At 34.0% G+C, this 27697-nt stretch overlaps 2 protein-coding genes across 3 annotated transcripts; one reads left to right on the forward strand and one right to left on the reverse strand.

Annotated features, from left to right (window-relative positions):
• Positions 1-1136: 1136 nt before the first annotated feature.
• Positions 1137-11398, reverse strand: LOC139429007 (uncharacterized). Of its 2 annotated transcripts, none has more exons than XM_071194305.1 (2): positions 11144-11398; positions 1137-4321 (listed from the first exon to the last, which is right to left on the reverse strand). In XM_071194305.1, exon 2 carries the CDS (start codon positions 4089-4091, stop codon positions 2433-2435), a length of 1659 nt encoding a protein of 552 aa, XP_071050406.1. In that variant the 5' UTR covers positions 4092-4321; positions 11144-11398; the 3' UTR covers positions 1137-2432. The 2 variants fall into 2 exon arrangements, with proteins under 2 accessions (XP_071050406.1, XP_071050407.1); XM_071194306.1 differs by lacking the exon at positions 11144-11398 and having other exon boundaries at positions 1137-2642; positions 3663-4761.
• Positions 11399-11442: 44 nt separating this feature from the next.
• LOC139429164 (trypsin-2-like) lies at positions 11443-12114 on the forward strand. Its single transcript, XM_071194664.1, has one exon. The coding sequence runs from the start codon at positions 11443-11445 to the stop codon at positions 12112-12114; it is 672 nt and encodes a 223-aa protein (XP_071050765.1).
• The last annotated feature ends 15583 nt before the right edge of the window (positions 12115-27697 follow it).

The following is a 27697-nucleotide window of genomic DNA, read 5'->3' on the forward strand; positions in this document are numbered from 1 at the left end:
TTATATTACTTCAAAATGAGGTGCAATTGAATAAAAGGGTGAAAATAGTGAAACTGGTAACCCGGCAACAATATTCGGATATGATTAAAGGAAATATGTGTCGTACTGCTACTGTTATGGGTTTTGGTGAACAAAACACCAAGGAAGAATTCAAACGAGAAAATAAATTAAAACCACGTTATTCTAATCGACATTTTAAAACGCACTCTCAATGTGCTGACGTTGACCCAATTCCTTTGGAAGAATGCCAAGATATTTACGGAGATCTAATTACCGATACGGTTTTTTGTTCAAAAGATGCTAGTATGGTTGGTGCTGATGCTTGTCAAGGCGATTCGGGTGGTCCACTCGTTTGTGACGATCTTCAAGTTGGTGTTGTGTCAGCTGGGATAGGATGTGGATTAATGGAGTTTCCGGGACTTTATAACAGAGTAGATATTTTTCATGATTTTATAGAGGAAATACAATCATCGATGTCGGTTAGAGACCACAACGATTTCGAACCTAATGTTAGAGGTTCTTGTTTTATATTTTCAAGCGATATTCATTTGATCTTTTTTTGTATTGTTTTTTTATTAGTTAGAAAATATTAATTATAGATGTACCTGTATTTCTAATTGAACGTCAACATCATTCATGTTTTCTGACAATATAAAATATTACCATTTTGACATTTAAAATAACGAGAAAATGTTAAAAAAATTCTACTATTAAAATGAATACATTTTTATTATTAATAATATTAAATATAGTGACATCAAACATGTTTGAGTGCAATCATACAAACGACTTTGAAATAACTCATTCCTCCAGGAACCCGACTAAACGTTCGCATATTAAATCTGGGCAAAATTTAAAGATGCGAATCGTTCATGGATACGATTGTACACCTGAAGAATATTCATATTTAGTTTCAATCGTGAAAGGATCGAAACCTTTCTGTGGTGGAACTTTGCTTAGTCCTGTTACCACCCCCGAGCGTGAGGTGGTAAGAGGCCCCCGAGTATATTCTCGGAGAAGGGTATTCTCCTCGGGTCCACTCTTTATAGGAGCCTCGTAACGTGGTTAAGTGCGTCAAAAGACAATGGGGAAAGGATCAAGCGGCGGATGTCAATAAACAAAATACAAAAGATCAATAAAAACTTTGAATTAATTAATGAGATACTTTAATTTAATTTCTTTTAAACGCAAATAAAATAAACAAAAAAAAAACAGTAATTATTTCTATCTCGTACTCACATAATGGTTTTTGGGTTGATTGACACCTTTTTCTTCTCTACTTTCTTCTCTTATTTTTCTCTTTTAATTTCTTTTAGTCTTTTTCCACTTTTCATTCCCACACTTTACCCATGCCTCTACTCTAACTCTCGACCACACTCTCTCTAACTTCTTCTGTCTGCCTGCTCTTTTCGCGAGTCCCTCATCCGTTGTCCCCACTCCCAAAATATTTCTGTACTTCCCCGAATTAAATATAGATATCTTTTCTGACTTGTTACATTACTCCCCCCTTTAATTAAGATGTTGGTTACGCATTACCAACAACTTATTTAAAAAGAAAACAGAAATATTTTGTATAATCCAAGTGTCAATCAACAATTTTATCAAAAATCCAATACATAATTAAACATCAAAATAAACTTAACTCTATTACAAAAAGAAATTGAAATATTTTTTTTTTTTTCTTATAAAGTACATATATGTTTATAAAACTAATGCCTTAAATACTCATCAACATGGTCATCAACATGTTATCAATACTCGTTTACGTTTTTACCCAAACAATATATCTATTCAAGATTTTTTTTTTTCATTGTAGAGCATCATCGTTACTATTAGTGTTAACTGGCTGTGTCAACTACAGTTATAACTTAATTTTCGCTTTTCTTCATAACATATACATATATATTGTTTTGTTTGTTTTTTCTTTCTTTTCTTTACTTTTTAATATATATGTATTTTTTTCTTTCTTTCGAAGTTTTGTGGTAATTTTTTTTTTTCTTTTCCTGTCTTTACTTTTTCTGTATCGTTTTCCATACGACATGCCCGATAACTAACAGCTTCATCCTTCGTAGTTGTTTTTTTTTTTAATCCATTCTAAGGAAAGGAAGGCGTTTCCTTTTCATTTCCCAGCATTTTTTTTTCTTTTTCGGAGAATTATTTTGATAAGATATATTGCGTTATTCAATATGCAAACCTTTGTTTAAATCAAAACTTTTCATTCATAAATTTAAAAAATTTTTAACAACTCAAAAAAAAAAACTATTCGAAACTTATTACCTCCACATGGTGATGAGTATCAAACTTTCTTAACTTTCTCTTAATGAATTATTATTTTTTTTTTCCTTTTTCATAACAATAACTTCTTAACCTAATTACAGACAATAAGAGTGTCTTTGTGTTACAAACACGTAACGACATATTTAATCGAAAATTCATGGCGTCTCTTGTACAATATGGATTTCCGGATACATCACTTTACTGCTATGGGGTGCTGTAGGTTGAACAGAATGACCATCTTGTACTCGTGCAAAATCTTCCTGGTTCTCTGGATCTGATACTTTGTGATTATAACTTCGATGTAAAAACCATGAAGTTAAAGTCGTCCAACAACTGGCAATAATCGAAAATCCGCATCCCAGAGCCTGGTATAAAACAAAACCATTTAAAATTACTGAACAAATATATTTTAGGATGATAAATGCTATGTATATTCCCATAAATCCTGACATAAAAATCCCAATATCGGTAAACCAACCCCAAGCATAACTTAGTGTCGACTTAGCGATTCGTTTAATTTCTTTTGAACTAAATAATTTTGTTGTGTCGTACTGGTTTGAATCATCAGTTCTACCTGCAACCCGATTGACTAAAAATGAGGTAATTGCATCACGCTCGGATCCAAACAGAAAATTATGTTGAATCTTATCAATTTCATTTTGAGTATACAATCCTCCACTTCCCAAATTTCGAATAGGACTAAATTTTATATTATTTTCATCGTTAATTTCTAAAGAAGCTGGAGAATTATACACTGTGGGATATGGACTAAATCCTACCCATCGGTTCTCTATGTAAAATAGTGAAGGAGCTACCGGAGAGCACATTATCTCTTCGGCATGCTCTTGCACTACATGTGTGATTGGAGCCATAAATAATGACTCATTGTTATTAACCAGTATCGGCAATTCATTATAGCATTTATCAACCCTTCGCACTTCTGCGATTTTTGGTTCACATTTAATGATGTATAAAACTTCCCCTAAAACCCTTCCCATATACCCCAGAGAAGTCTTGAAAATACTGGCAATAGCATTTGTATTTAAAGGTGCCATCAACAATCTATTTCTCAATACTTCTCTCTTTATTAAACATCTTCGATATACTGCTTGAACATGTAACTCTCTAAACAATAATTTTGACGAAATTTCAATATACATAAATTTTGAATTAACATATGTCAACAGATTTATATTATTGACGTCATGAGTTTTAGAATTTAAATGATAAAAAGCATTTTTAGATTTTGTTACTAGTAATCGAGGATGTTCGGTAACCCAAACCTCATAATTACATACAATACCCTTCCTTAGTAGATTCAATGCAAAGATGTATTCGTCTTGCTCAACAACCAAATAATTTTCAACTGTATCCTGACTACTTACTGAAACTTCTGTTCCAATACCTTCATAAATAATTGAATATTGCCGTTTCTTACACGCTCCTTGTTCTATTTCATCCCAAATAGTTTCACCTGCTTCAACATCCATACAGTATCCATCTACAAATGGACATGTAACTCCTCCCATCAATGATATTTCATTAGAATCCAAAGCGATAGTGGCATAATATTCTTTTAACATAAATGTAACAGCCGCAGCAACAACTACCCTAGACCATGTCTGACCATTTTCTGTATAAACTGTTCCTTCACAATCTCCGTTCATAGATAACTTCCCAGCAACGGTAATTGATGCAGATGTTGTGGCATTTACTTTTATATTAGAAATAACATTCCCTGAATATCCTATATAAGTACCAGTATTATGAAGTTTTCGACACTCATCTCGTCCAATTGGCCTGATGGTTTTCATCAACCCTTGGTGGACATCACTAACATGATTTTATTTTGGAATAGTCATTTTTCTGAATCACTCGGACATTTATTTTCTTCTCGGTGTAGTTTGTTTGCGGAGATGGACAGGGTGCCACATCGTGAAGCGACACTGCTGTAATGTTGGTAGATGGTCCCCGACAATCGTATACAATTAAACCCTTTATATACATCCCCGTAAAAATCAGTAGCCAACTAGTTAAATAGAACCTGAAAATATATATTTTATTAATGTATTCAAACAATTATACTCCTATAAATCTATAAATCCCAAGAAAACGTATTATATCTATGTATTAATATTCGAAGCCTTAACAATATACTATGTCTAGATAGATAAAACCTTATTAATAATAATCAATGAAAACAACCAACAAAATGTATACATAAAAATTATTAAATTCTTTTCGGTAATACCCATGGCAATTCTGGTACATCACCTCTACTTCTGGTAAGATATGAATGCCCAGTGTTTTCTTCTCTTTGAACCGTTGTATCATTCCCTGGTTCAGTTGTTTCGAGGTTAGTATCTTCTATATTTTCTTCTGGAACGTATTCCACTATACTCTGAGCTGTCTGTTCTTCTAACAGATCTTCCCCTCCGTCTTCGTTATTTTGGTCCGGAAATACTTTCCAATCATACCACGTAGGTTCTTCTATATCAAAACTCAATTTGTTGTTCTCTAGGTCTTTAGTATCTGACTCTTTCTTTCTCTTTTCTTCAACATCTCCCTTATAGAGTTTTATACGATTCGAATGTACTAATTCGACTTTTGAACCATTAATTTCCTTTATTTTAAAGTTTACTGGACCTGTTTGTCCTATTATTCGGTATGGTCCTACCCATGGTTTACTTAACTTTAAATTTACTCCAGTTTTGATCCCTGGATTATATAATAATACTTTGTCACCTAGTTCCAGATTTTTCTCTTTAGCCCTTTTATTAAATTGAACTAATTGTTTATTTTTAGCTTTGACCTCATGACTTCTCACAAACTGATACGATTGATGTAATCGTTCCAGCAGTTCGGATACGTAATTGTCGTCATAATCATATCGATAACGATCTGGTTTGGTATAAAGTTCGTAGGGTAGATTCATATCCCTTCCGTGAAGTAAAAAGTATGGAGACTCTCCGGTAGTAGAATGTACGTTGTTTCGGTAAGCCATCATTACATATGGCAACCAATCGTCCCAATCTTTTTGTTTATCATCTACCACATGAGATAGTAAGTCCTTTAAAACTCGATGCATTCTCTCAATCATGCCATTCGTTTGTGGATGATATGGAGTAGTGCGAATCTTTTTGATTTGTAGTAATTTACATACTTCGTCCATTAATTTCGACATGAAATTTGTGCCTTGATCGGTAAGTAATACCTTTGGAGTCCCATGCCGCGTAATCACATGCACCACAAAAGCTTTCGCCACTGTCTCAGCCTTCTGATTTTGCAATGGGATCGCTTCGGTGTATCTCGTAAAATAATCTTGAACCGTGAGTATATATTTATTTCCATTGTAGGTGATCGGCAATGGTCCTACGATATCCATTGATACCCTTTCAAATGGTTCCTGTGCTGGCGTAAATAATTGTAATGGAGCTGGTTTTAAATGTGACGAACTTTTCCGTTTGTTACAGGCTAAACATTTGTCACAGTAGCTTTTTATATCGTCGCCCATATTTTTCCAATAGTACTTTTGCTTCACCTGAGACTTGGTTTTATCGACTCCAAAATGTCCAGCATACGGCAAGTCATGACATTGATACATAATTTCTTTTCTTAATTCCGTTGGTACTACTAATCTATGGTATCTTTCATTCTGTTGTTTTGTTTTATATAGTATCCCCTCTTCGTCAATAAAGAAATCTAAATACTTTGGATCGTTTTCAATTCTTGCAATAATAGTTTTAGCAAAACAATCCTCCTTCTGTTTATCTGCTATTGTTTTTATCTCTTCGGTGGTTAAAGAATTTACTCCTGCCTCTATTTGCACTCTGGATAACGCATCAGCGTTTCCGTGTAATCGTCCTGGTCGATGTGTTATTTCAAAGTCGTATTCTGCTAGCGTTAATGCCCATCGGGCTAAACGTGAACTTGGATCTTTGATTGACAATAACCATTTTAATGGTCGATGATCTGTTATGATTTTAAAATGTTTTCCAAACAAATATACCCGATAATGTTTAACGCCCCATATCACCGCCAAGCATTCTCTTTCTGTAGTGGAGTAATTCATTTCTGCTTTTTGTAGTTGCCTACTGGCATATGCCACAGGTTTTTCATGTCCTCCAACTTTTTGACTTAGTATAGCTCCTATTGCTATTCCCGAAGCATCCGTGGTTAGATAAAAAGGTTGTGTGAAATCAGGATAGTGTAAAACAGGTTTATCACACAAGGATTTCCGAAGTAAAGTAAATGATTTTTCCTGTTCTTCTCCCCAAATAAAAGGTTGATCCTTTTTTGTTAATGCCGTTAAAGGTTTAGCAATTGCTGAATAACTTTCAATAAACCGCCTATAAAATCCTGCTAATCCTAAAAATGCCCGAATATCTTTTACAGTTTTTGGTTTAGGATAATTAAGTACAGCTTGAACTTTTTCTGCATCCGGTTTGATTCCTTCGTTTGAAATAACGTGACCCAAATATTTGGTTTCGGATAGTAAAAACTTGCATTTACTTGGTTTTAATCTCAAATTTGCCCTTCTAATTCTTTCAAACACTTCTTTCAGCCTGTTTAAATGTTCAATTATTTCGTTCCCACTGAATACTATAACGTCGTCTAAATAAACTAAACACTTACTCCCCGTTAATCCCGATAAATTGGTATTCATTAACCGTTGAAAGGTACTGGGCGCATTGACCAGACCAAATGGCATCTTTTTACAATGATAGTGCCCTTCTGGCGTACTAAATCCGGTTTTTTCTTGATCTTCTTCTTCTATTTCCACTTGCCAATACCCAGAAGCAAGGTCTAGTGTTGTAAATATGGTAGAACTTCCCAATCTATCTATTGTTTCGTTCAGGTTAGGTAACGGATAGAAATCCCTCTTAGTGACTGAATTTAACCCTCGGTAGTCAATACATACTCGAACTTCTTGTTTTCCATTATCAGACTTTTTCGGTACCATAACAACAGGTGCTGACCAAGGTGATTGCGACTCTTCAATCACTCCTTCGTCAAGCATTTTGCTTATTTCTTTATTTAAAATTTCCCTTTGACTATGTGGTACTCGGTATGGTGGTTTTGCAATTGGATGACAAGCCTCTGTAACAATTCTATGTTTCACGCCATTAGCAGTTCCCAATTTATTATTTCCAAATAAAAAGATATCTTTGTACTCAATTAACAATTTTAATAATAACCGTTTATCTTCACCTTTCAAATGATTTAAATCAAATAACTTTTGTATGTCATCCTCCGCGTTTTCAATTCCAGTATCTATTACACGAACTGAATAAGGGTTCACATCCCTATCCAACCCATTAAGATGATAAATTCTCACCCAAATATTTGATCCTTTAAATATCCATCTGATCATATTGATAACTCTGTCCCACTTTAACCCATCTAACCCACAAGCAATCTTTGGTAGGGCTAATTTATGAATATTATTTTTCTCACAAAATTCCCTTAATTTTCCCAAGGTATAAAACAAATCTTCGTAAGTTGGTTTATAAAAATATTTTCTTTTAGTAATAAGGTACAAAATATACCTTCCATCTCGTCTTAAATACAAAACATCTCTCACTTTTGGATTTTGTTTATTTAATTCTTTTATTCCCATAAATTTTTCTTTGAATTCAGCAGCGATTCCTGCTCCCATTTTCAAATCTTCACTCACACATTGTGCCAAGCTATAATCCCTCGGCGCATCAAATAAATTACCCTTATCTTCAAGAATATCCCAATTTTCTACAATATTTTTCGATATTTTCTCTTCGTATTCCCTGTAATTACCATACATTTTCTCCCTTTTATGAGTAGTGCTATTTACACCATTTACATTTTCAAGTTGAGGTACCTCTTCCCAAATCCCAGCTGATGAATTCTCATCTCCTTTGTGTTCAATATCAATTTTATTTACGCGCGTAATAATTCCAACACTTGTTCCCTTATTCAACATTAATGGTTTCTCGGTGACGTTGATCAGGCGCACCGGAACCCGTTGATTTTTATTTACCCTTGTTACAACTCTTGCTGACATTGACCCATAAACACCCGTATCAATTGGTTCAATGATAACTTCTTCATCTTTTTCCCATTGGTTTTGTAAAGCTTCACAAACAACCTCACATCGTCCCGGAATTTCTAAAGCCTCCATCAACAGAGCCGAACAGGGACCAACTGTTCGTTCTGTATCACCAATCATCTTTGGTCCAGATGACGATGATCTCTCCGTGTTCTTTTCTTTCTCTCGATGATCCTTCGTTTGTGTTTGCATTACTCCAACCTTTTCCATATTTTCTTTATTCCCTATCTTTTGTTTATCGCACCCATTTGATAAACCAAAACCCAATCCCGAAGATTTATTGGAAGATAATAGTTCTTCATTTTTCGATGTTAACACCTTAAATGGGAAACTTTTAGTTAAAACTGGAGAGGGAGTTTTCATAATTTGTGTTTGGCAGTTGCTTTTCTCGCTCATATTCATGTCATTTTGTAAACAGTTCCCATGCGCAGTAGAAGATTTTTGTCTTTTTGATGATGTCATGATCAATTTCAAGTGAATATGTCCTAACTTCAAAATTCCCTGATTATAATCAAGAATAGCTTGATTGCTAATTAGGAAGTCGCATCCGATTATCCCATCGGTTTCAATGGCAATATTTTTACAAATCACACAATTAATATTAAATTTCTTGTTTTTCACCCTAAAATCTAACAAAGAAAATCCTACTCCTTCTACTTCATTTCCCGTGATACCTTTTAAAGTTATATGTTGTTGCAAATCTAATTGGTAATTAATTTTTGTCCGGAGTAAACTCTCCTCCTTCAATAACGATACTGCTGAACCCGAATCAATCAAAAATGATAATTTTGTACACCCCATTGTTAAAAAAATTATGGATTTGTCTGCCTCTGAATTTATAGCACTGCTAACTGATTTTACTATTGCGTTTTTATTTGTAATCTGATCATTAACCCCTGGATTTAACATTTTCCCTCGGATTGGGGTACATACGAGGTGGCATTTAGGTTTAAATGACTGGTTCCCGTTCTTATAAAATTTTGTGTTTCATTTGGGTTGCGTGATTCATTTCTTATATTTCCATTTTGATGGTTAAACTGAGTATGGGATCGAGTAGTATGGTTACTCGTACCGGCTTGTCCCCTTGATTGGTTATTCTTTTTCCAACACTTAACTTCTACGTGACCCGTTTTTTTACAAAATCTACAAACAACCTCATTCCGACAATTCCCAGAAAAATGTCCCGGTTGATAACATTTATAGCACACATTATTTGATTTATGATTATATTTAAAATCAGGTTTTGTTGAGTTAGATTCGAAAGGTTTAGAAAATGATGAATGATATGAAATGGATGGGCGATTCTTTTTATTGAATTGCTGTGGTTTAAAATTTGGTTTATTAAAACTAACCCGTGGTGCAGTTGAATGAGGCTGAGATTTAGAAACACCTTCTTGAGAGAAATTACAAGCATATTCAGAATAATAACTATGTGAACAGTAGTTAATTGTATTTTCCGTCATCATCTGGTTCAATTCTTCTTGACTCGCTATTTCTGCGGCTTTATCGAGTGTTAAATCACTCTCTCGCATCAGCAAAACTCCAATAATCTTAGAAATTTCCCGTTTTATTCCCATTCTAAATTGCGTCAATAGAATATTGTTATGTTTTTTAATTATACCCTCCCGTTCCGCCTGTGAAGCGTCAATTAAATCCTCTTCTAATACCTCCTGTCCAATTAATTTTAGTCGCGTGAGAAATTGACTGATAGTTTCGTTACGGCCCTGTATACATCTTGACAAAATTAGTTGAGCCTGACCTGGTATTTTCAATTTCGAAAATTTTGTAATAAATTTTTGTTTGAATTGCTTATATGTTATTTCATTTGTTGATAAATTTGATTCGCTTTTATAGTAACTGAATGCGTCTCCCGTTAGTCTACATCGCACGATTTTAATTAAGTCTTCGTCTCCAATGTTATCTAAACTTGCTCTCTGTTCTACTCGTTCAAAAAAATGTTTAACGTTCTCTTTACCAGTAAAATTTTCAATTGAATTTAAAATAGATGCTAATGATGGTTTAGGCATTTCAACTTTTACGATAGGTTTTTCATCTGTATTTGTAGCCATTATTTTGGTTTTTAGTTCGAATAAAACTTAAATAAAATGTAAGTATATGGTATTTGCAAAATAAAAATTTTATAAAGGGGTCCGTTATCAAGAGTAATTCGCAACTTGATGATTTCGCGATTTCTAAAGTGCGATACGCTGGAACAGCTCAGACCGTCTGGATCTCAGTTTATAATATGATAAATTTGTTTTAGCAAAAATACTACCTTTCTCTCTCTATCTCATTAAAAAAAAAGATTTGAAGCTCTATTTTAACTCAAATGACCGACACAAAATAACAATGAAAATAATTTCGATTTTTACATAACCAAATCTATGTTGTTGGGATTAATTTTAATTTGAATAAAGGGGAATTTCCCATATTTTTACATACATCTCACCGTTAACACGTCTCCACCCGTCTTCAACACACATCCCACCCCGCTGCCACCAAATATGTTACCACCCCCGAGCGTGAGGTGGTAAGAGGCCCCCGAGTATATTCTCGGAGAAGGGTATTCTCCTCGGGTCCACTCTTTATAGGAGCCTCGTAACGTGGTTAAGTGCGTCAAAAGACAATGGGGAAAGGATCAAGCGGCGGATGTCAATAAACAAAATACAAAAGATCAATAAAAACTTTGAATTAATTAATGAGATACTTTAATTTAATTTCTTTTAAACGCAAATAAAATAAACAAAAAAAAAACAGTAATTATTTCTATCTCGTACTCACATAATGGTTTTTGGGTTGATTGACACCTTTTTCTTCTCTACTTTCTTCTCTTATTTTTCTCTTTTAATTTCTTTTAGTCTTTTTCCACTTTTCATTCCCACACTTTACCCATGCCTCTACTCTAACTCTCGACCACACTCTCTCTAACTTCTTCTGTCTGCCTGCTCTTTTCGCGAGTCCCTCATCCGTTGTCCCCACTCCCAAAATATTTCTGTACTTCCCCGAATTAAATATAGATATCTTTTCTGACTTGTTACAGTCCATTGTGGGTTTTGACGGCAGCTCATTGTAGTAAAAAGATGAGCGATGTATTTCGTTTTAGTGCGGTAGTTGGTATGAAAGTGTGGAACAAAGGCTTCTCTCAAAGAGTTCCTATAAATCAAGCTTATATGCATATTAATTTTACTTTGGAACCGCTTGATAGCGACATAGGTCTCAGTCACCTGAAAGAATCGATCTATATAAACAACGATGTTAAATTATCCAAGCTTATGACAACAAAACAATTCAATGGTATACAAAATTCTGCTTGCTCGAAAGCTGTTGTGATGGGTTTTGGACTTCAATCCGTGAGAAGAGCGAGGAAGAAAAGGGCATCTTATAATTCACACGTAAAATGTGCTGTTTTAGAAGTGATTTCGAAAAAGCATTGTACAAACTTTTTGGGACATTTGATTACAAATACGATTTTCTGCGCCAAAGATCCTGCTGGGTTGGGAAGAGATGCTTGTCAAGGCGATTCGGGAGGTCCTCTTATTTGTAATGGCTTTCAAGTTGGAATAGTATCGGGCGGTTTTGGTTGTGGAATTCCTGAATTTCCCGGACTTTATTGTAGAGTTGATATATTTGAGGAATTTGTACATACAACACTTTCGGGAGATTTTAGATACGTAATGGCAGCAAAAGGGTCGATTATAGATAACGCTAAAAGTTATTTATTGATACTTATTATAATTCGTTTAGCAATATAGAAACAAAAATTTCTTTATGTATTTTTCTTTGTATTGGAGGACGATTTAATAATCTTAATAGTCGAAACACTCTCATCACAGTTTACATAGCTTCGTGTGAGCTATTTCTGTTTTATTATTGAGATAGAATTCAGCTTTTTTGAAACAATTTGGTGAATGCATCAAAGCATCTCAAGATAGACAATTGTACAATAAGTGAAAAGAAAATTCACTCGGGAAAATCCAAAGATGAAAGTACAGCGTCTGAAGCAGGAATCTTGCTGGAAGGCTGCATCAGGAAGCTGAAGGTATTTATGTACAATTACAGTTGTTAATAGAAAGGCTACCACACCTACAAAACATTTAATGAAGAAGTAATGAACGAACGAGGTAAGATGTTGGTTCCCACGATGAGCTGAGGATTAACAAAAAATCACGTTTCAAGGAATGGACCACAATTTGGTGTTAGGAAGAATTACTATGAGGTAAAGAGAAGACCCTTAATTCAAACAAATAAGCATACAAATCACTCTAAAATAGAAGATTGAGTCGTGCCTCGCCCAAAACATTAAAAACAACAATTCGGGAGCACGACATGATAAGTGATACTTATAAAATCTTAATCTCTTGGCACAAGGACAATCAATGCTAATACATATCTATAAGAACAAGAAAAAAAGATGGCCTATTTAATGTAGAAATTCAAAGCAAACCAAGACACTGCATCAACTACATAAATTCAACAACCTTGACGCAATATTGATTGCAACCACAAAAGATGGACTACAATGGCTATTGCAAGGTTTTAGAGTACATTCGGAAAAGGTCAACATGGAGATAAATGTTACCAAAACAAAAACTATGATAAAAGCTAGAAATGCAGATGTAAACTAGAAATAATTGCCTACATATTAAAGCAACTAACAGACTATACTTATTTGGGCGTATGATATCTTATTATGGAGAACTTAAGAACAACTTTACAAAACCTGTCGTTTACAGAAACAACTGGATATCTACTGAGACCGAAGTTAGGATATACAAAGTCCGTGTCAGATCAATAATGACATATGCTGCAGAGGCGTGGACAAACAGTGGAAATCAAAAGGATGTTGCGTTCCAACGAGATGGCGATTTTGAGAGCTTTCATTGGAAACACGGTATGGGATCAGAGAAGAAGCAAGAAAATGTGGGGAAACATGCGAGGCTGAAAATGTGGATATTGCCAGATATTGCAGATCCAATGGACTGCCAGGACGAGCTACAAAAAGATAGAAAGATGGAGCTGGTCGCCGGCATTACAAAAAAATGCAGGCAGAACAGAAGAAGAAGCATTATTAGAAGATAATTTTTATTTTCTAGATCGTTACTGTACAGGGTGGTTCAAATTCGATGTCCGAATAGGCTATCTCGGAAACTATAAGAGTTAGAAAAAAAGTAGCTTACATGTCATGATCACGTTTTTCGAGAAACTGTTGATGCCAAAAACCTCAAGGCGCTATCGTCTTTTGTTTTTCCCCTAGAGGCCAAAATTGAAAATATCGTAAAACCAGCAAGTGCAATTATCTTGGTTATTATTATAGGTAGAGTATTATAACTAAGATATTATATGGACACTTTTTTACAGAGAATTTGACGACGTAGTCAAAAAAAATTTTTCAGTTTTAGATTTTGAGATATTCGATTACTGATTATTCGTTTATTAATTAAATTCGTTATTTTTTTTGATAAAAAACATTGAACAGGTTACAACTCATTACATGAACGATATTAATAGGCAAAACAAAACGACAGGCAAGCAACGTATTAATAAATCTTGGGCGCTATTTCTCATGAAATTTGCAGCTCGACAATATGTGATTCAGATCCGCAAATTCTGCTTCACATTCACAGGTCGGAGATGACAAAATCTTAATCTTATACAAGTGAGACGGAAAACGACCGTTTCCAAATTTCAGTCTTGCGATAGTAGCTGAAAACCTGCGAGACACCTCAACCCCCATGTACCACTGCCGGAATTACGTTCGTTCTACACATAAATACCAATTTAATGACCATACAAAATATGAAATTGTTTCATTTAAAATTGGACGTACATATTAAATGCTAATATGCGCTATGTCACCCGAGTTGCGCTTTTTACCTGACAGAATCATAATGATAAATTCGTGATCATAAAAAACATTTCTCTCGCGCACATCGAGCTCTAACCGCGAAAAGCAAATTATACTCCACCAGACAGAATAAATTGTTCAAACGCAATTAATTTGTGGAAAATAAATTCACGCGTTCAACATAATTATGAGAGGAACGGCACGAAATCGTTTTTGATACAACCGTATGCGACCAGATGCGACTATAACAAATATGTAGGTAAACCATACGCGATTACCTAGCACGAAATAAATGATCGCATTAGTATATATTGTTGGTATATTTATATTAATAAAATAATTAATCGTGGTTAATCAATTGTATACGGATTAACCCGTAAATGTTTCATGTAATAGGTATAAAGACCTCTTTATAGTAAATTAGGTAGATACGAGTATACAAGAGTATACAATTGAATTCGGTAAGCTATTGTTCGATTTGAAACTACTTTCGTAGGATACAAGCAAGGAAATAAACCTTTGGAAACTAACGGAATATCCCAAAATCCACCTTTAACTAAACAACCGAATCATTTACGATAATACTTTCTCAAAACATACGTACAAAGACAATGTATACCAACGTATCTACATCAACAATAAAACTGTAATGTGTAGATGTATGACCTGTGAACGTTAAATTTTGTTGAGATAACAACATTAGTTTGTATGTTCTATATTGAATTCAAGGATAATACGATAACAATTCGGCATTAGAGTCAAGCGTCGAAATACGAAATAGGGCGACGGGGATGAGACGCCGAACAGGAGTTTGTCGGGGAAGTATGCAAATTTCCGACTTGATATAATCAAGTCAGACAAGAGTGGTTCATTTCAACACCAGTCGAGGAAAAGAGACCCAACCCTAGTGGACGTCGCATTTCTCGTTGCGAATGATTCCGATGCGCTAATTTTATTCGCTTCAGAAATGTATTTTCCAACAATTTGCTCTCGAAAAGTAAAAAGTCGTTTCGAATTGATTATGTATTAGACAACGAATTTTTAAAACTCAGCGAATTCAAATTTTTCGGTTAGATTTTATCACGATAATTTTTGCTTGGACATTAATTTAGGATTTAATACATGTTAGAGGGGTTATTGTTGCAACAATTACTGTATAGAGGAGGAAACACCTTGATCTACAACATTCCTGACGTTAATTACTAGTCCTTCTACATGAAATGCTCCGGCACTTGATCACGTCTAAGGTCGAATTTCCAGCGAACAAGAAACTGGTTAAATTTGAGTGTCAGTATCTGTTGTTTATAGTATAGATTTACGCGAAATATGAACACTACATTTTGTGTTAACCAAGTAAATATATTTCCTCAAATTACAAATAAAATTAATTTTGGTAAAAAAGGTTGTTTGTTTTATATAAGGAATTCTTTTTAACAACCCAGCCTTGGTCTTGTAAAAATTGCACAAATCTGTATTATAAAAAATTACTATGATAAAAAATATTCTCTGAACCAATAATGCATAAATTAATACTAAAGTTAAATTGATTACATTGTAACTATCAGAATACAGCTCATGTAATAATTCGTGAACGGTTAAAGTCCTTGCTGCTGCCAAACTAAAAAAACGTTCTTCTTTGAAAATCTCGCTTCTGAGAACAAGTTTTTATGAAGATAAAATGTATGTTTCTAAAATTAACGCTGCACATACACATGATAAAATTGTCACCGACATAGATGACCGTTTTTGAAGTCTTCACACCAAACTATTGGAGTTATGTAACAACTTATTGAACTCAAAATATCATGTGCCTTACTAAGACGTGGTTACATCCTTGAATTTAATCTTTAGAAGAACTACACAACATTTGTTGTTGTTCTTTTGTGAGTATTCTTTTTCCTACTGAAGACAATTATGGTTGCAAACTATTTTGAAAAACATGATTCATGCTCTATGATGAAAAACTAAAAAAACCAGATACTCCAGTTTCTATTATAATGCGTATGATGGTATAAAGTTTGAAAGTAGTAAAGTAAAGTTTCTGATATGTTATTAAGCAACTTAAACAGTCATTTTTAGCACAAATAACCAGTATATGATAAATTAATCTTTTGCTATAATCAAGATAGAAGCTTCCGTCAAAATGAAAATACGCTACGTATTTTCTGGAAAGTAGCCACCATAGATTACAACAACAGAAGGATTTTAACACAATAGTACTTATATTTAGAACAATGGTCAAACCCCTCTATACCACTACAATAATTTTTGGAGTTCTCTGAGTAGTAATTAAAATCTTTCGACTACCTCGACTACCAATACTAATTTAATTTTGACGTTGCGATGTGTCTCCATAGGTTGTAGTTTCTTTATGAACTTTTGAACAAAGCTCTGTAGTTATAGTTTAAAAGATTCATATAGAATAACTAAATCAAGATGGAAGAATAAACCTTTTAGTATTAATTTTCTGATTAATTAAATCTGGTTTCAATAAAAATATAAGAAATATGAAGTTCGATTCCGTCGATAAAAACTTCTATTGATTGCAAAAACAATTACTGAATATTTGATAACTTTTATATGTAAAAATGTTTGTATTTGTTGTGTATTTTGAAGACCATTTACGTGATGCACGTACCTAGTGCATATGTAATATAGTACTCCGCCCTTCATCTTTTCACGTCTGTGAATATGAAGTGAATTTGTGCCTTTGAGAAACGAGTTTTGTCTACGAAACGAACTTACGTAGAGCACGTCAGGGATTGGGCCAATTTCGGTGTCAGAACAAATATAAAGTTCTCGAACATAAAATCCAATTTTCGATCCCTGAGTTATATTTGTTGAATACAGAAAGCGCCGGGCTGCGCGCGCGAATAAGACTTTATGAACTAAATTTTCCATGCGATTGGAAACGTCACACACCGCGCTACTTTCATGAGTGCTTCGGTTCTTTACCTAGTAGGGCCGTTTCAGTTTTACAACGCACCGTATTTATGTTATGTTCACAGTGCGTTTATCGAAGGGTACAATTTGTTCCCCAGCGAAATACTGATTTAATATTTCCCACTTTAATATCCGGTTTGTAATATTTATAGTGCGCTTATTCATTTCGATTGTCCTATATTATAGTTGTAGCTGGATATTGACTAATATATAGCGCGACATTTCGAAATATGCGGCGTTATCCGTACTTTATCAAGTATGAAATAATCCTGTGGTTTCATTGGGCGATTCAGTATCTACCGTAAAATGTAAATTAGGGAATTTATCTTTTTCCCTACCTTCGTCAAAGACTGGAATATTTAAATTAGATTTAGAAATATTTTCATTTCCTCTTTGATGTCAGAGTTTACCAATACTACAAAAAATGTTTGATGTGAAACAATGGATTCGACATTAAAGTCATTTTTTTTTAATTGGAAATAATAATTCAAGATTTTTTTTTCTCTTTCAACGTCCATTTATTATTTGATCGCGTACATCTATCCCTATACATTTCATGTATGTATGTGGAAAAGGGTAAAGGGAAACGATCGGATATTAGATTTGAATGGGTTCGGATCGTTACGAGTTTTATGTTCGAAAATAGGATTTACCTCGATTTTTTTTTGTTTTCACATTTCCCTTTTTGCAATTTCCGTTTTATCCTGTGCTCCTCCTTTTCAGTAAAATACATCTTAAAATAACATTATGAAATTATAAAATTCGAAATACCTAAAACAAAGTGATTTTTAGAAAAGTTTTTTTTTACTCGATCGAAACAAAAGTTTATACATCATAGGTACACTACGTAAAATACAAATTGAGTTATACTGAGACCAACAAAAATTTGTGAGATACCGGGGAGCGAATCCTCCGAAATTAGATCTAAACTTTACCCGTGCACGCAGCGAGTTTTGGTAACATCACCGCGGCAACACTTATTTCCACGTTTCTTCCAGCTGCGAAACGGCAGCTTTCGTAATGTTAGTTACGTGAAGCATTACATAAATATCTAACTAGTTTCGTGTCAGTTGTTTGTACTTTTCGCGCCGTCTACCGCCATGTTTCTGTCAGTTATTCAGAACTGAATTAAAGGTTGTAATAATACCGTAGACCCGTTGTGTTGCGCTAAAAAGTACGTTGTACCGTATAGTCCAGGCCGCAAACTTCGTTACGTTACGCTATGATTTGTGAATATGTAACTGTGAGGGAAAATAAGGGCACAAAGCGTGTGACGAACTAACTAACTGACAAATGTGCGCCAATTTGTACGCCCTTTGTCCGCATTCTTGTAATCCCAAATTGAGCAATTTACGTTTCACTCATGATAAATTACACACTACATTACAATATCAAAAATATTTATATCAACTTTATTACTCCCAACATAATTTTTTTGCAATATAAATAACTTTATGTATTATTGCTTTTATGGTATTTCCCAAAAAATGTTTGCTACATTATTAACAGCCACTAACCTATGTTATAGATAATTTGCTAATAATATATTAAATAGCTCAATGTAAAATTAGCGAAATTATCGCCAAAATTTGCAATACTACAAATTTAATGCCGGATTTATCCACGTAAAGCTAGTTAGTCAATAACGTTAATTTTCACTTTCTATTTGTGTATCCCATCACAATTCGCAAACAAAAAGTGTAAATAAGCATTTTATGTTTTCTGAAAATACTGAAACAAACAATTTGAAATCTGGATTATAAAACTACTTACTTTAGTAACTCTTTAGGATTTTAGTGTTGGACTTTGACGGATTCAATGTTGTATCGAATCATTCTCTAATAAAAACTTTGCTAAATTGGCGTTGAAATCTCTACCTCTAAATTAGCATATTCTAACATCAGTACTTTTACCTTTCGATGAATCGATCGGTCATTCTTTCTTTGTAAGAATGATTTCTGAGAGTGTCGCAGAAAATTGTTAACTCTGGAGACGGTGCTTTAGTGGTGTTGGAATCAATAATCTGGTATTAATCAACAAATTACACTAGCTTACAAATTTTAATCAATTTTTTCCTCGAAGACTTTTTAACGTAGAATGTTGTGCTGATTCTGAAACTGGCTTCAGTTTTTCTCCATTACGTCCAGTTTTCGAGATATACCCAAAAATGTGGAAAATCGTAAATTAAAAAACATAGTAACGGTTCATGTTCAGTATATTTTTTATTTTACATAGTGTGTAACATTCTACGTTATAAAAAAATATCAGTCTTCGAGATTTTTCTTGTAAACTAGTGTTATTTATTATAGATGGTAGTAATGTTATTGTGAGGAAATTGAAGCAAGTTCGGGTAATGGTAATCATCTCAGCTTAAGTGCATCATAGCTGTACGATTGGGTTTGTGGTTGAAAGACTCTATGTTGCAAAAATCTATGTGTGAACTACAATGATGGGAAATTTAAACTTTGGAATGACTGAAAGTTAAATCTTTCACGAACGTCATTACGTGCCCAGTTATCTGACCTCAAGGTTTAAAATTGTCTAAAATTATCTAAATTGAGTCTAAAATTACCTACATTTGCCAAAAGTTGGCTAAAATTGGTTAAAATAATAATATCTAAGCGGTTGTGGCACTTAGATATCTATAAGCAGCAACTTTATCTATAAGTGGAAAGGGTTCCTTAAATACACTTTTTCTAGGATCAATAACCACTGTTTTCTTTTTGGTTAATGTATTAACCCCCGAGTCTCAGTTTACTCCGTTTGACGGTATATAATTATTTAAACTTGGTTAAAGTTGTACAAAATTGTCTAAAATGATAAAAATTTGTCGAAAATTCCTTAAATTTGTCTAAGCTTGTAAAAAAAATTGATTAAATTGATCAAAATGTTGCTAAAATTATCTAAACTTCTCCAAGATTGTTTAGTTTGTGAGCGCTAAATTTGTCCAAAGTTATCTAAACTTGGTTAAAGTTGTACAAAATTTGTCTGAAATTGTTTATTTTTGTTCAAAATATTTCAAAATATATTTTGTCTAAAATAATCAAAATGTGAGTAAAATTATCTAAACTTGCCAAAATTGTCTAAATTATTTACGTCGAAAATTGTCTAAATTTTACAAATAGTTCAAAATGTGTTTAATTCTATCTAAATTTGATAATTTCTAAAAAATGTTGTGAAAGTTAAGCGAAGTTTAGACAAATTTTTGCGATTTTATATAATTAGATAAGTTTACATAGTTTTAGACACATTTTTATTATATTAGACAATTTTTGAAAAGTTATTCAACCTCAAATGATTTTGGATAAATTTCGGTTTGTCCAATTTGATTGGCAGCGAATGATTGTAAAGCTGCTTTTCAAAGAGCACGGCACTACATGATTCACGGTTCTATTGACGAATACAGGCAATACCGAAGCAACGAATTAGCGAATGTGATTCACAACGTGAGCCATTCGTTGCAGGTCTCTGGTCCAAATAAATGGGAATCTCATTTTTAATGGTTTGTTGTATTTTCTCCACTGAATTAATAAAATAGCACAAATGCTTCCACATATTGATTTTGTAATTCAAAATTTTCCATTTTTCTTTGTAATTAATTTTACTTTCTAATTTATTGAGTTATTAATTGTTTATATATTATTTATTTTCATAAATTTTATTTAAATCTTTATGAACAATTATTGAAACAAATCCGGTGATAGCATATTTGATTAATAAGATTCCTGGAAAATTATTAGACGCAAATTTTAGGGATGATTAGTTCCAGTAATAAGACGCCAGAGTTATTAACATTCTTGTACTAGTTCATCAGCGTCGTGTTAAGGACTGACATATGCATCTCGCCCTCGGGGCGGTGTTGCCAAGACAAGCCCTGTTTAAGACAATAAAGGGCCTTAGGTGCAAGTTCTAATACTTAATGAATGTGCACGCCGACAATATTATTAGTGAGGTAGAGTTATGCCTTTAGTCTTCGTTAGAAGTTCCCCGATGTAAACGATTCACCTGTGATAATACACATAGTAGATTATATCTACTATAAATAGAGTTTCAAAAATATTTGTTATTATAATACAGAGAAATATCGTTTCAAATTTTAACAATTTTATATTTTAAACCAATTTGTAAACTAAAGGTTATTCAATTCAATAAGGACCAATTTACTATTTGTACGTCGATTATTATCAGTAAATACTTGTAACCACTCAATGGTGACAGAATGTCGATATCTAATGTGCACCTGATCGAATACTAGCTCTTTCGCGTTGATGATGTGGATGGAATTGTTGGTGACGTATCGGTTTGTGCAGATGATTCCTCGTCAGTTCTCCAATAAACTGATATAAACGAATAAAATTAATTACGTACCAAAATGTGATTGTTTAAAAAATATGTTGAAATTCATATATATTTAATGGGATCCATTACAAATCCCTACAGTATTTTGTAAACGAATAGCAACTATATAGTCGTTCTGCAAAGTTTACAAATAAACAACAGTCGACTGTTTGTTAGAATAAAATAAATTCAACAGAGGTAACTTTCCCGAGAGTATTTGTTGAATAATAGACCAAAAAACCAACCGAACGATTTAATAGTCGGTCTGTTTTCGTGGTCGGTCAGGAAAGTTGTTCCTGGATAGTTCAAATTACTACATTGGACTTTCCCCATGTAATCTCTAGAGTATTATGACAGTTAAATAGAGGTTTTAACGATAAATGGTACAAGCATGTTATTAATGCGTTTATCATCTCAATTTTGATTAGATTTTTTAAAAACGTATAAGATCTAAAAAAAAGTTGTTTTTAAAAGTGAGAACCAATTTAATCCAATGATGTGCTACCTGACCCAAAATGCGATAAAGTGCACCTTAAAATTTCCCCTTTTGGGAGAAACGACACGTTGTTGATACGTAGCAACGTCGCCGCGAGTGCCAATTTCAAATTCACGAAACGTTTGAAATGCTTTGGAATGCTTCCGGGTGTAGTTTGTATTCAGGTTGAGTTCCCATTGCAAATCCGTAAACAAATCTAATCAATAAGTTCATATAAGTACTTAAAATAGAAATTAAAGTTAATTGAAAGTTGGAACGTGTACATTATACATTATATTTATTTTATAACCCAAAACTTTTTAGTTTTAGTTTCATTTCAAGAATACAAACAAGTCACGAATTATTTACATTTTATTTCGCAAAATTTTTGTAATCAAAAATCCCCTAGGGGTTGTTTAAAATGATGAATTAATTAAAACTCTGATAATTATTTCCTCCATTGTTTAGGAAAAATGTAAAAGAGTTAAATGAAATTTTAATGTTATATACAAAAATTATTTTCTTTGTGTTTGCTATATCCGAAAGCGTACGTAAAAATACATCCAGTTTTTCAAAAGGGCGGCGAGATAGGAACTCGGACATGACGTGAATTCAACATTTTGTTGCTTGTTCTCGTCGTGATTTTACTGTCCGTATCTGTGACGTAACTGTCCTACGGTTAAAATTAAACTGAAAACGTAATTCCCTTTTAAAAGTCCCGTAATAAACCAAGAGAAATTTTAGAGAGATTATTTTATAAACTTTTTCATTAAAATTTTGTGAAATCCTAAATTGAATTCTGTCTAACTTTAATAGTTTTAAGTATAAATAAAAAGTTGGAGTGATGATCGATTTGTTGAGATATAGTTTATTTGACGGTGTTTGAAGCGGTATAACGGCGGTTTATATGACCACGCTTTGAAATCTAATCCTTTTAACTTTAATCAATTCCTTTAAGTCCGGACCGAGGACGCAGGGATCCGGGAAATCCCTCTCTTTGAATTATATTAAGCGGGTGTTTGCTTTTATGCCGGCGGGCACAAAAGGTAAAGGACGAAGTAGACGAGCCGAACGGCGCCTAGCCAAGGCGGTTCCTTCGGCTTTGCAAGGAAAATTCCGGAAATCTAAATTAAATTAAACGGAGGAAACGGAAAATCGGCTTGCTGGTTTGCAATCCACTAACGGTGGCGGTAGAGGCGCCCGAAGGAAAGTGAGACTAGTTTCTGCTCAGAGGGAAAAATTATGGCCAAACTCCTCTTATTGCTTTTCAAAATACAGCTTTCTACCCGTGGCAACTATTTTATACCCCCCAGTAATAAATTATTCACCAACACCTTTCCTCCAAACGACTTTTAATAAATTTAACTTAATAATTTAATTAGAAGTTGCAATTTTCAGTTACAACCGTTGGAATTTCCAATTGTTATTGGAACCGCTTTTTATATTCCTTTTGTTAAAAAAAAACATAGTACCTTTCAGAGAGAATATGAAGTGCGTATTGTAAGTATCAGCTAATGCAAAAAGCACATAAAGTCATTAAGGCATATTGTGAAATATTAACGTTGACGATCGTTAAAAAGCCCAGCCGAGGACTCGCTCTCTGAAGTGCTTCCTGTCTCGTTTAGCAAAAAAAAACACGTATAATTACTAAGTAGTTAATTCGTAACGGTATAGAGCTCCCAACATGCACCCTCGTCAGTTTAGCCACCCTTTGAACGTTTTGACAGTCCATAATAAGGGTTAATGAGGAAGCGCAGTTAGTTTACCTCCTGTCTTACTCGTTAAAAAATTTATAGACAAAAGATTTTTAACTTTTATAAAAATGTGAGATAAACACTCATGAAAATCGTGTATCGGGGTATTCCCCGAGTTGTCTATACGATGTACAAATCAAAGACGGAATAGTTCTAGTGTTAATTGTTATTCAGCGCTATATTGTTGTATATTTTTATTGAACTAAAAGAAACACTACACATATAATTAGAAACATTCGGGTTTAGCCGTACGTCTCATAAGACGGTTAAACCCGAGATTAAGCCATACGAGATTTGTGCAAATTGTTTATTTCTAATTGCAAGAAAAATTATTCGCCATCAGAGTATACTACTGTCGGCGAATGAATATGGATGTTTACGTTGGAAAACAACCCTCTGGACTCTTTTGTGTCGAGAACAGCAGAAAAGCAGTTGTTGAGCGTCTTGTACAACCAATAGTGAACGGTGGGAGTTACATCACCATGGATAACTGGTACACTAGTATACCATTATACGAAAGCCTGCTGAAAATAAAGTTAACTGTAGTGGGCACCATAAAAAAGAACAAGCAAAAACTATTATGTGATTTATAATTGGTGTACAACCAGCAGGTACAAGTATGTTTGGGTTTGCAGAAAATTGTACATTAGCGTCGTACGTTCCAAAACAGGAAAAAAGGTCCTGTCCGTATCCGCTATGCAAGACGATGATTGCATAGAGGAAATTACAAAAAAAACCTGAAATAATAATGTTGACAATAAACGATGGGTGGTGTTGACACAGTCGATGTGTCAATTATAACTGTGCCAGAAACACAAAAAGGTGGCCTATGGTAATTTTTTATCGTGTATTGAACATAGCTGCCACAAACGCCTTTTCTGTGTTCAATTCAAAAAATCCTGGTTGAAATATGCTTCGAATTGTTTTTCTGGAAAAACTTTCATTTGATTTGGTAACAGATAATCTAAAGAAGCGTAACAACTCAACAAGTGCCATATTTAACCCGAATGCGCATAAGAGAAATCTGCAACATGGGACCTGAAACTATTGCCCAAGAGCAAAACAGAGAGTACCAAATATGTTTATTGGATGTAAAAAAAAATGTTTAGAGTGATTGCGTTAGAGAATTTTTAGCTAGTTCTAGCGTTCTAGCTTCTAGTGTCAGTTCTAGTTTTAATTGTTATTCAGCGTTGACGTCACGAATGGGATTTCGAGCTGTGCACCTGTTCGCAGGATGTAGATTCTACTGTGCTTGGTATAAATGTAAAGCCACGTAGACTGAACGACATAGCGTGGATTGCTGCTCGAATTTGTGTGGATTAAAATTATTCATATATCGATCTTTTGGCTATAACGGACACTCTCTACCCCGTTAATCCGTTATATCGAGATTTTACTGTAATATTTTATATATCCAGTTTGAAGTTAATTATCGTTGTGTAACTGTAATGTGTATGGCATTTATGTGGAAACGATAAATAACCGGTAATTTCAGGCACGTGTCCATGTGGTTGTCGCACCCGGACCTGCCCCATTATAATTTCTCGTGTGATAAGCGGTCGGTCGTAGACTGGTGCTTATTAGTAATAGTATGTGTGTAGTAGACCGCGGTTTCTCTAGGCAACGTGTGCGGTTTCTATACGCACAGTCGGGCGATAAATCAAAATTACGCCAGCTATCGGCGGTTATTTGTAGCCACCGTCGACTCTCAGGTGGTGGAAATATGAAAATATATGAAGTAGCACGCGAAGCGAACTAGTAACGTCTAGATTATGAAGTGGAGTTTATATCGCTGTTGAACATGGTATTTTGAACCTTGTTTTAATTACGTTAATAATGCTCAGAAAACTATGTGAGGAACAAAAAAAGTTGTTGTGGTATGTACATATCACCACATCGATACATCCACATATCTACACATCAACACATCCGCACATCAGTATATCTATACATGTAGGGTTTTGGAATTCATACTTCGGTAGAATTTTTTTTCGTAGTGTCAATGAGGGGTGATGTTCTCTATGGTTGAAAAATCGCTTTTAAAAGTCCGCAACGTGTCCGGAACGCGGCTTTGTTGGTACGCACATCGAACGCCCGTCCTTTTGAAGGGATTTAATTTGTAGTAATGTACCGATGCTTTGCAAAATTCGATTTGCGTTTTTCATTTTACAGCAAAAAACTTGAATCGTGTCATTAGCGAATTGAACTACATTTTCGAACCGTGAACAATGAGATACTAATCGAAGTCCTTTGCAAAATAAATTAAAATAGACGTGATAATTAACAGCAATTAATTTATTAAGTAGCAACTTTAACTTATTGTTACATACATGGTAAAATTCCTACCCATTTTGTAATTATCCAATAAAAATTCCTAAATGAATGAGGTTCGGTCCAAACCCCACAATTTAAATCTACTTGATTTTTGCAATTGCGAATTTTTAAAATCTCTTGTGACTTATGGCAGCTTATAGAAAATACCTTTGAAACTATTTCGCCAAAATCGATATTTGAAATGATAAGGGCTTCGTTTCTGCGACGCTGTGAAGACACAGACTAGTATAATAAATAGAAGGAATGTGTAGAATTTATTTGCAGTACTTCTCTGTTTACGTCATCAAAGTGATCAACTAATAGTGTTAGACTAACTTAATAGTGAGAATTATGGATATTTTATTTTGTATTGCATATTTTTGTCCCTACTTTAATCCTTCAACAAAAGCTTTTCTATAAATTATTCTAGGCTTAATCGTTTCACCTCGAAAAGGTTTGAAAAGGGGCGGTTAAGAAAGATGGCTTTATTTTACGTAAACTGGGAATAAGGAGAGCGAGATGGCGGAGTATTCGAAGGAAAGCGGTTTCAGGTTCGCGCGTGAATGTGCGATTGACAGCGGAACGAACTCCTTTGAAATTACCAAATTTAATATGCTCTAAACCTTTAGAACGTTCCGATTCGTCGCACCCCTTTGATTAGCGGATCCCTCCGGGCGAATAAACCGTTCGACTTGGCAACCTTATCCCACGTTTCCAGCATCCAGTCACGTGGCTCAGGTCACGTACAAGGAACCAGTTACCCACCCACCTACAGATAGTTTAACTTCGTGCATTCCTCACATATTCCACCTGCTCAACCTTTTTTTTGGTCCATCCAGTATCCAACCTGATAAAGCTATCGAATATCCGATAAATCATACCTTGACAAAGACCTGAATACCTAACTTTATTTTAAAGAAAAGGAGCTTTTTTCAGAAAGCTTTTACAACCTATAAGTACTTTCTTATTGAAAAGCAAATTACTTAAGCATTAAATTTTTAGACTTTTATATTGATCATTATATACAAATATTTTGAATACATTTATTCTTGTTTTTTTTGTGCATATTGAAAACTCTGGTGGGAAAAATAGTGTGTTGTCAAGCTTGGTGATGGAGGAGGTCATTCAGTTGCTAATCCATCTTTCCATAGAGTTTTCTTTTTAGGTTCATTTTATGTATAACAATACGGTTACATTACCATATTGCTTTATTATAAGAAAACCGAAATAATTTCAGCAATGTTGATATTGCAAAATGTTCCACGATACGACATAAAAGATGTTATGTTCATTACTCGGATCGAGTTCGACTAGAACATCGAATATTATCATTATTTTTACGGGGGTAGCGTTCGATATTCGCTTGGAGTACGTGACATGTACGACAAACACCTTCAGACGACCTCTGAATTTCATTATCCTCCAAAGATCATTCGATAAATATGTGCATAGAAATGACGAATGCATACATTGACGTTAGTTTATGTACTCATAAAACTTTTAGGATTATTATTTATTCATATAGATATTAATGAGTTTATTTGATAAAACTTTTATTTCAAAAAAAATCTACGAGCTTTTCCATTTAAAATGTATGATATAATCAAATGCAAATGATGAAAAGGAGAATTACGTTCGAGTATGGTTGACGTTGATAAAACGTAAAT

Source organism: Onthophagus taurus, chromosome 2, assembly GCF_036711975.1.
Source record: "Onthophagus taurus isolate NC chromosome 2, IU_Otau_3.0, whole genome shotgun sequence".
In the NCBI taxonomy this organism is placed as follows: Eukaryota; Metazoa; Arthropoda; class Insecta; order Coleoptera; family Scarabaeidae; genus Onthophagus; species Onthophagus taurus.

What these genes read in the sequence shown, in the direction of transcription:
- LOC139429007 (XM_071194305.1), bottom strand. Translation starts at nt 4,091, where the DNA reads ATGAAAACCATCAGGCCAATTGGACGAGATGAGTGTCGAAAACTTCAT.
- LOC139429164 (XM_071194664.1), top strand. Translation starts at nt 11,443, where the DNA reads ATGAGCGATGTATTTCGTTTTAGTGCGGTAGTTGGTATGAAAGTGTGG.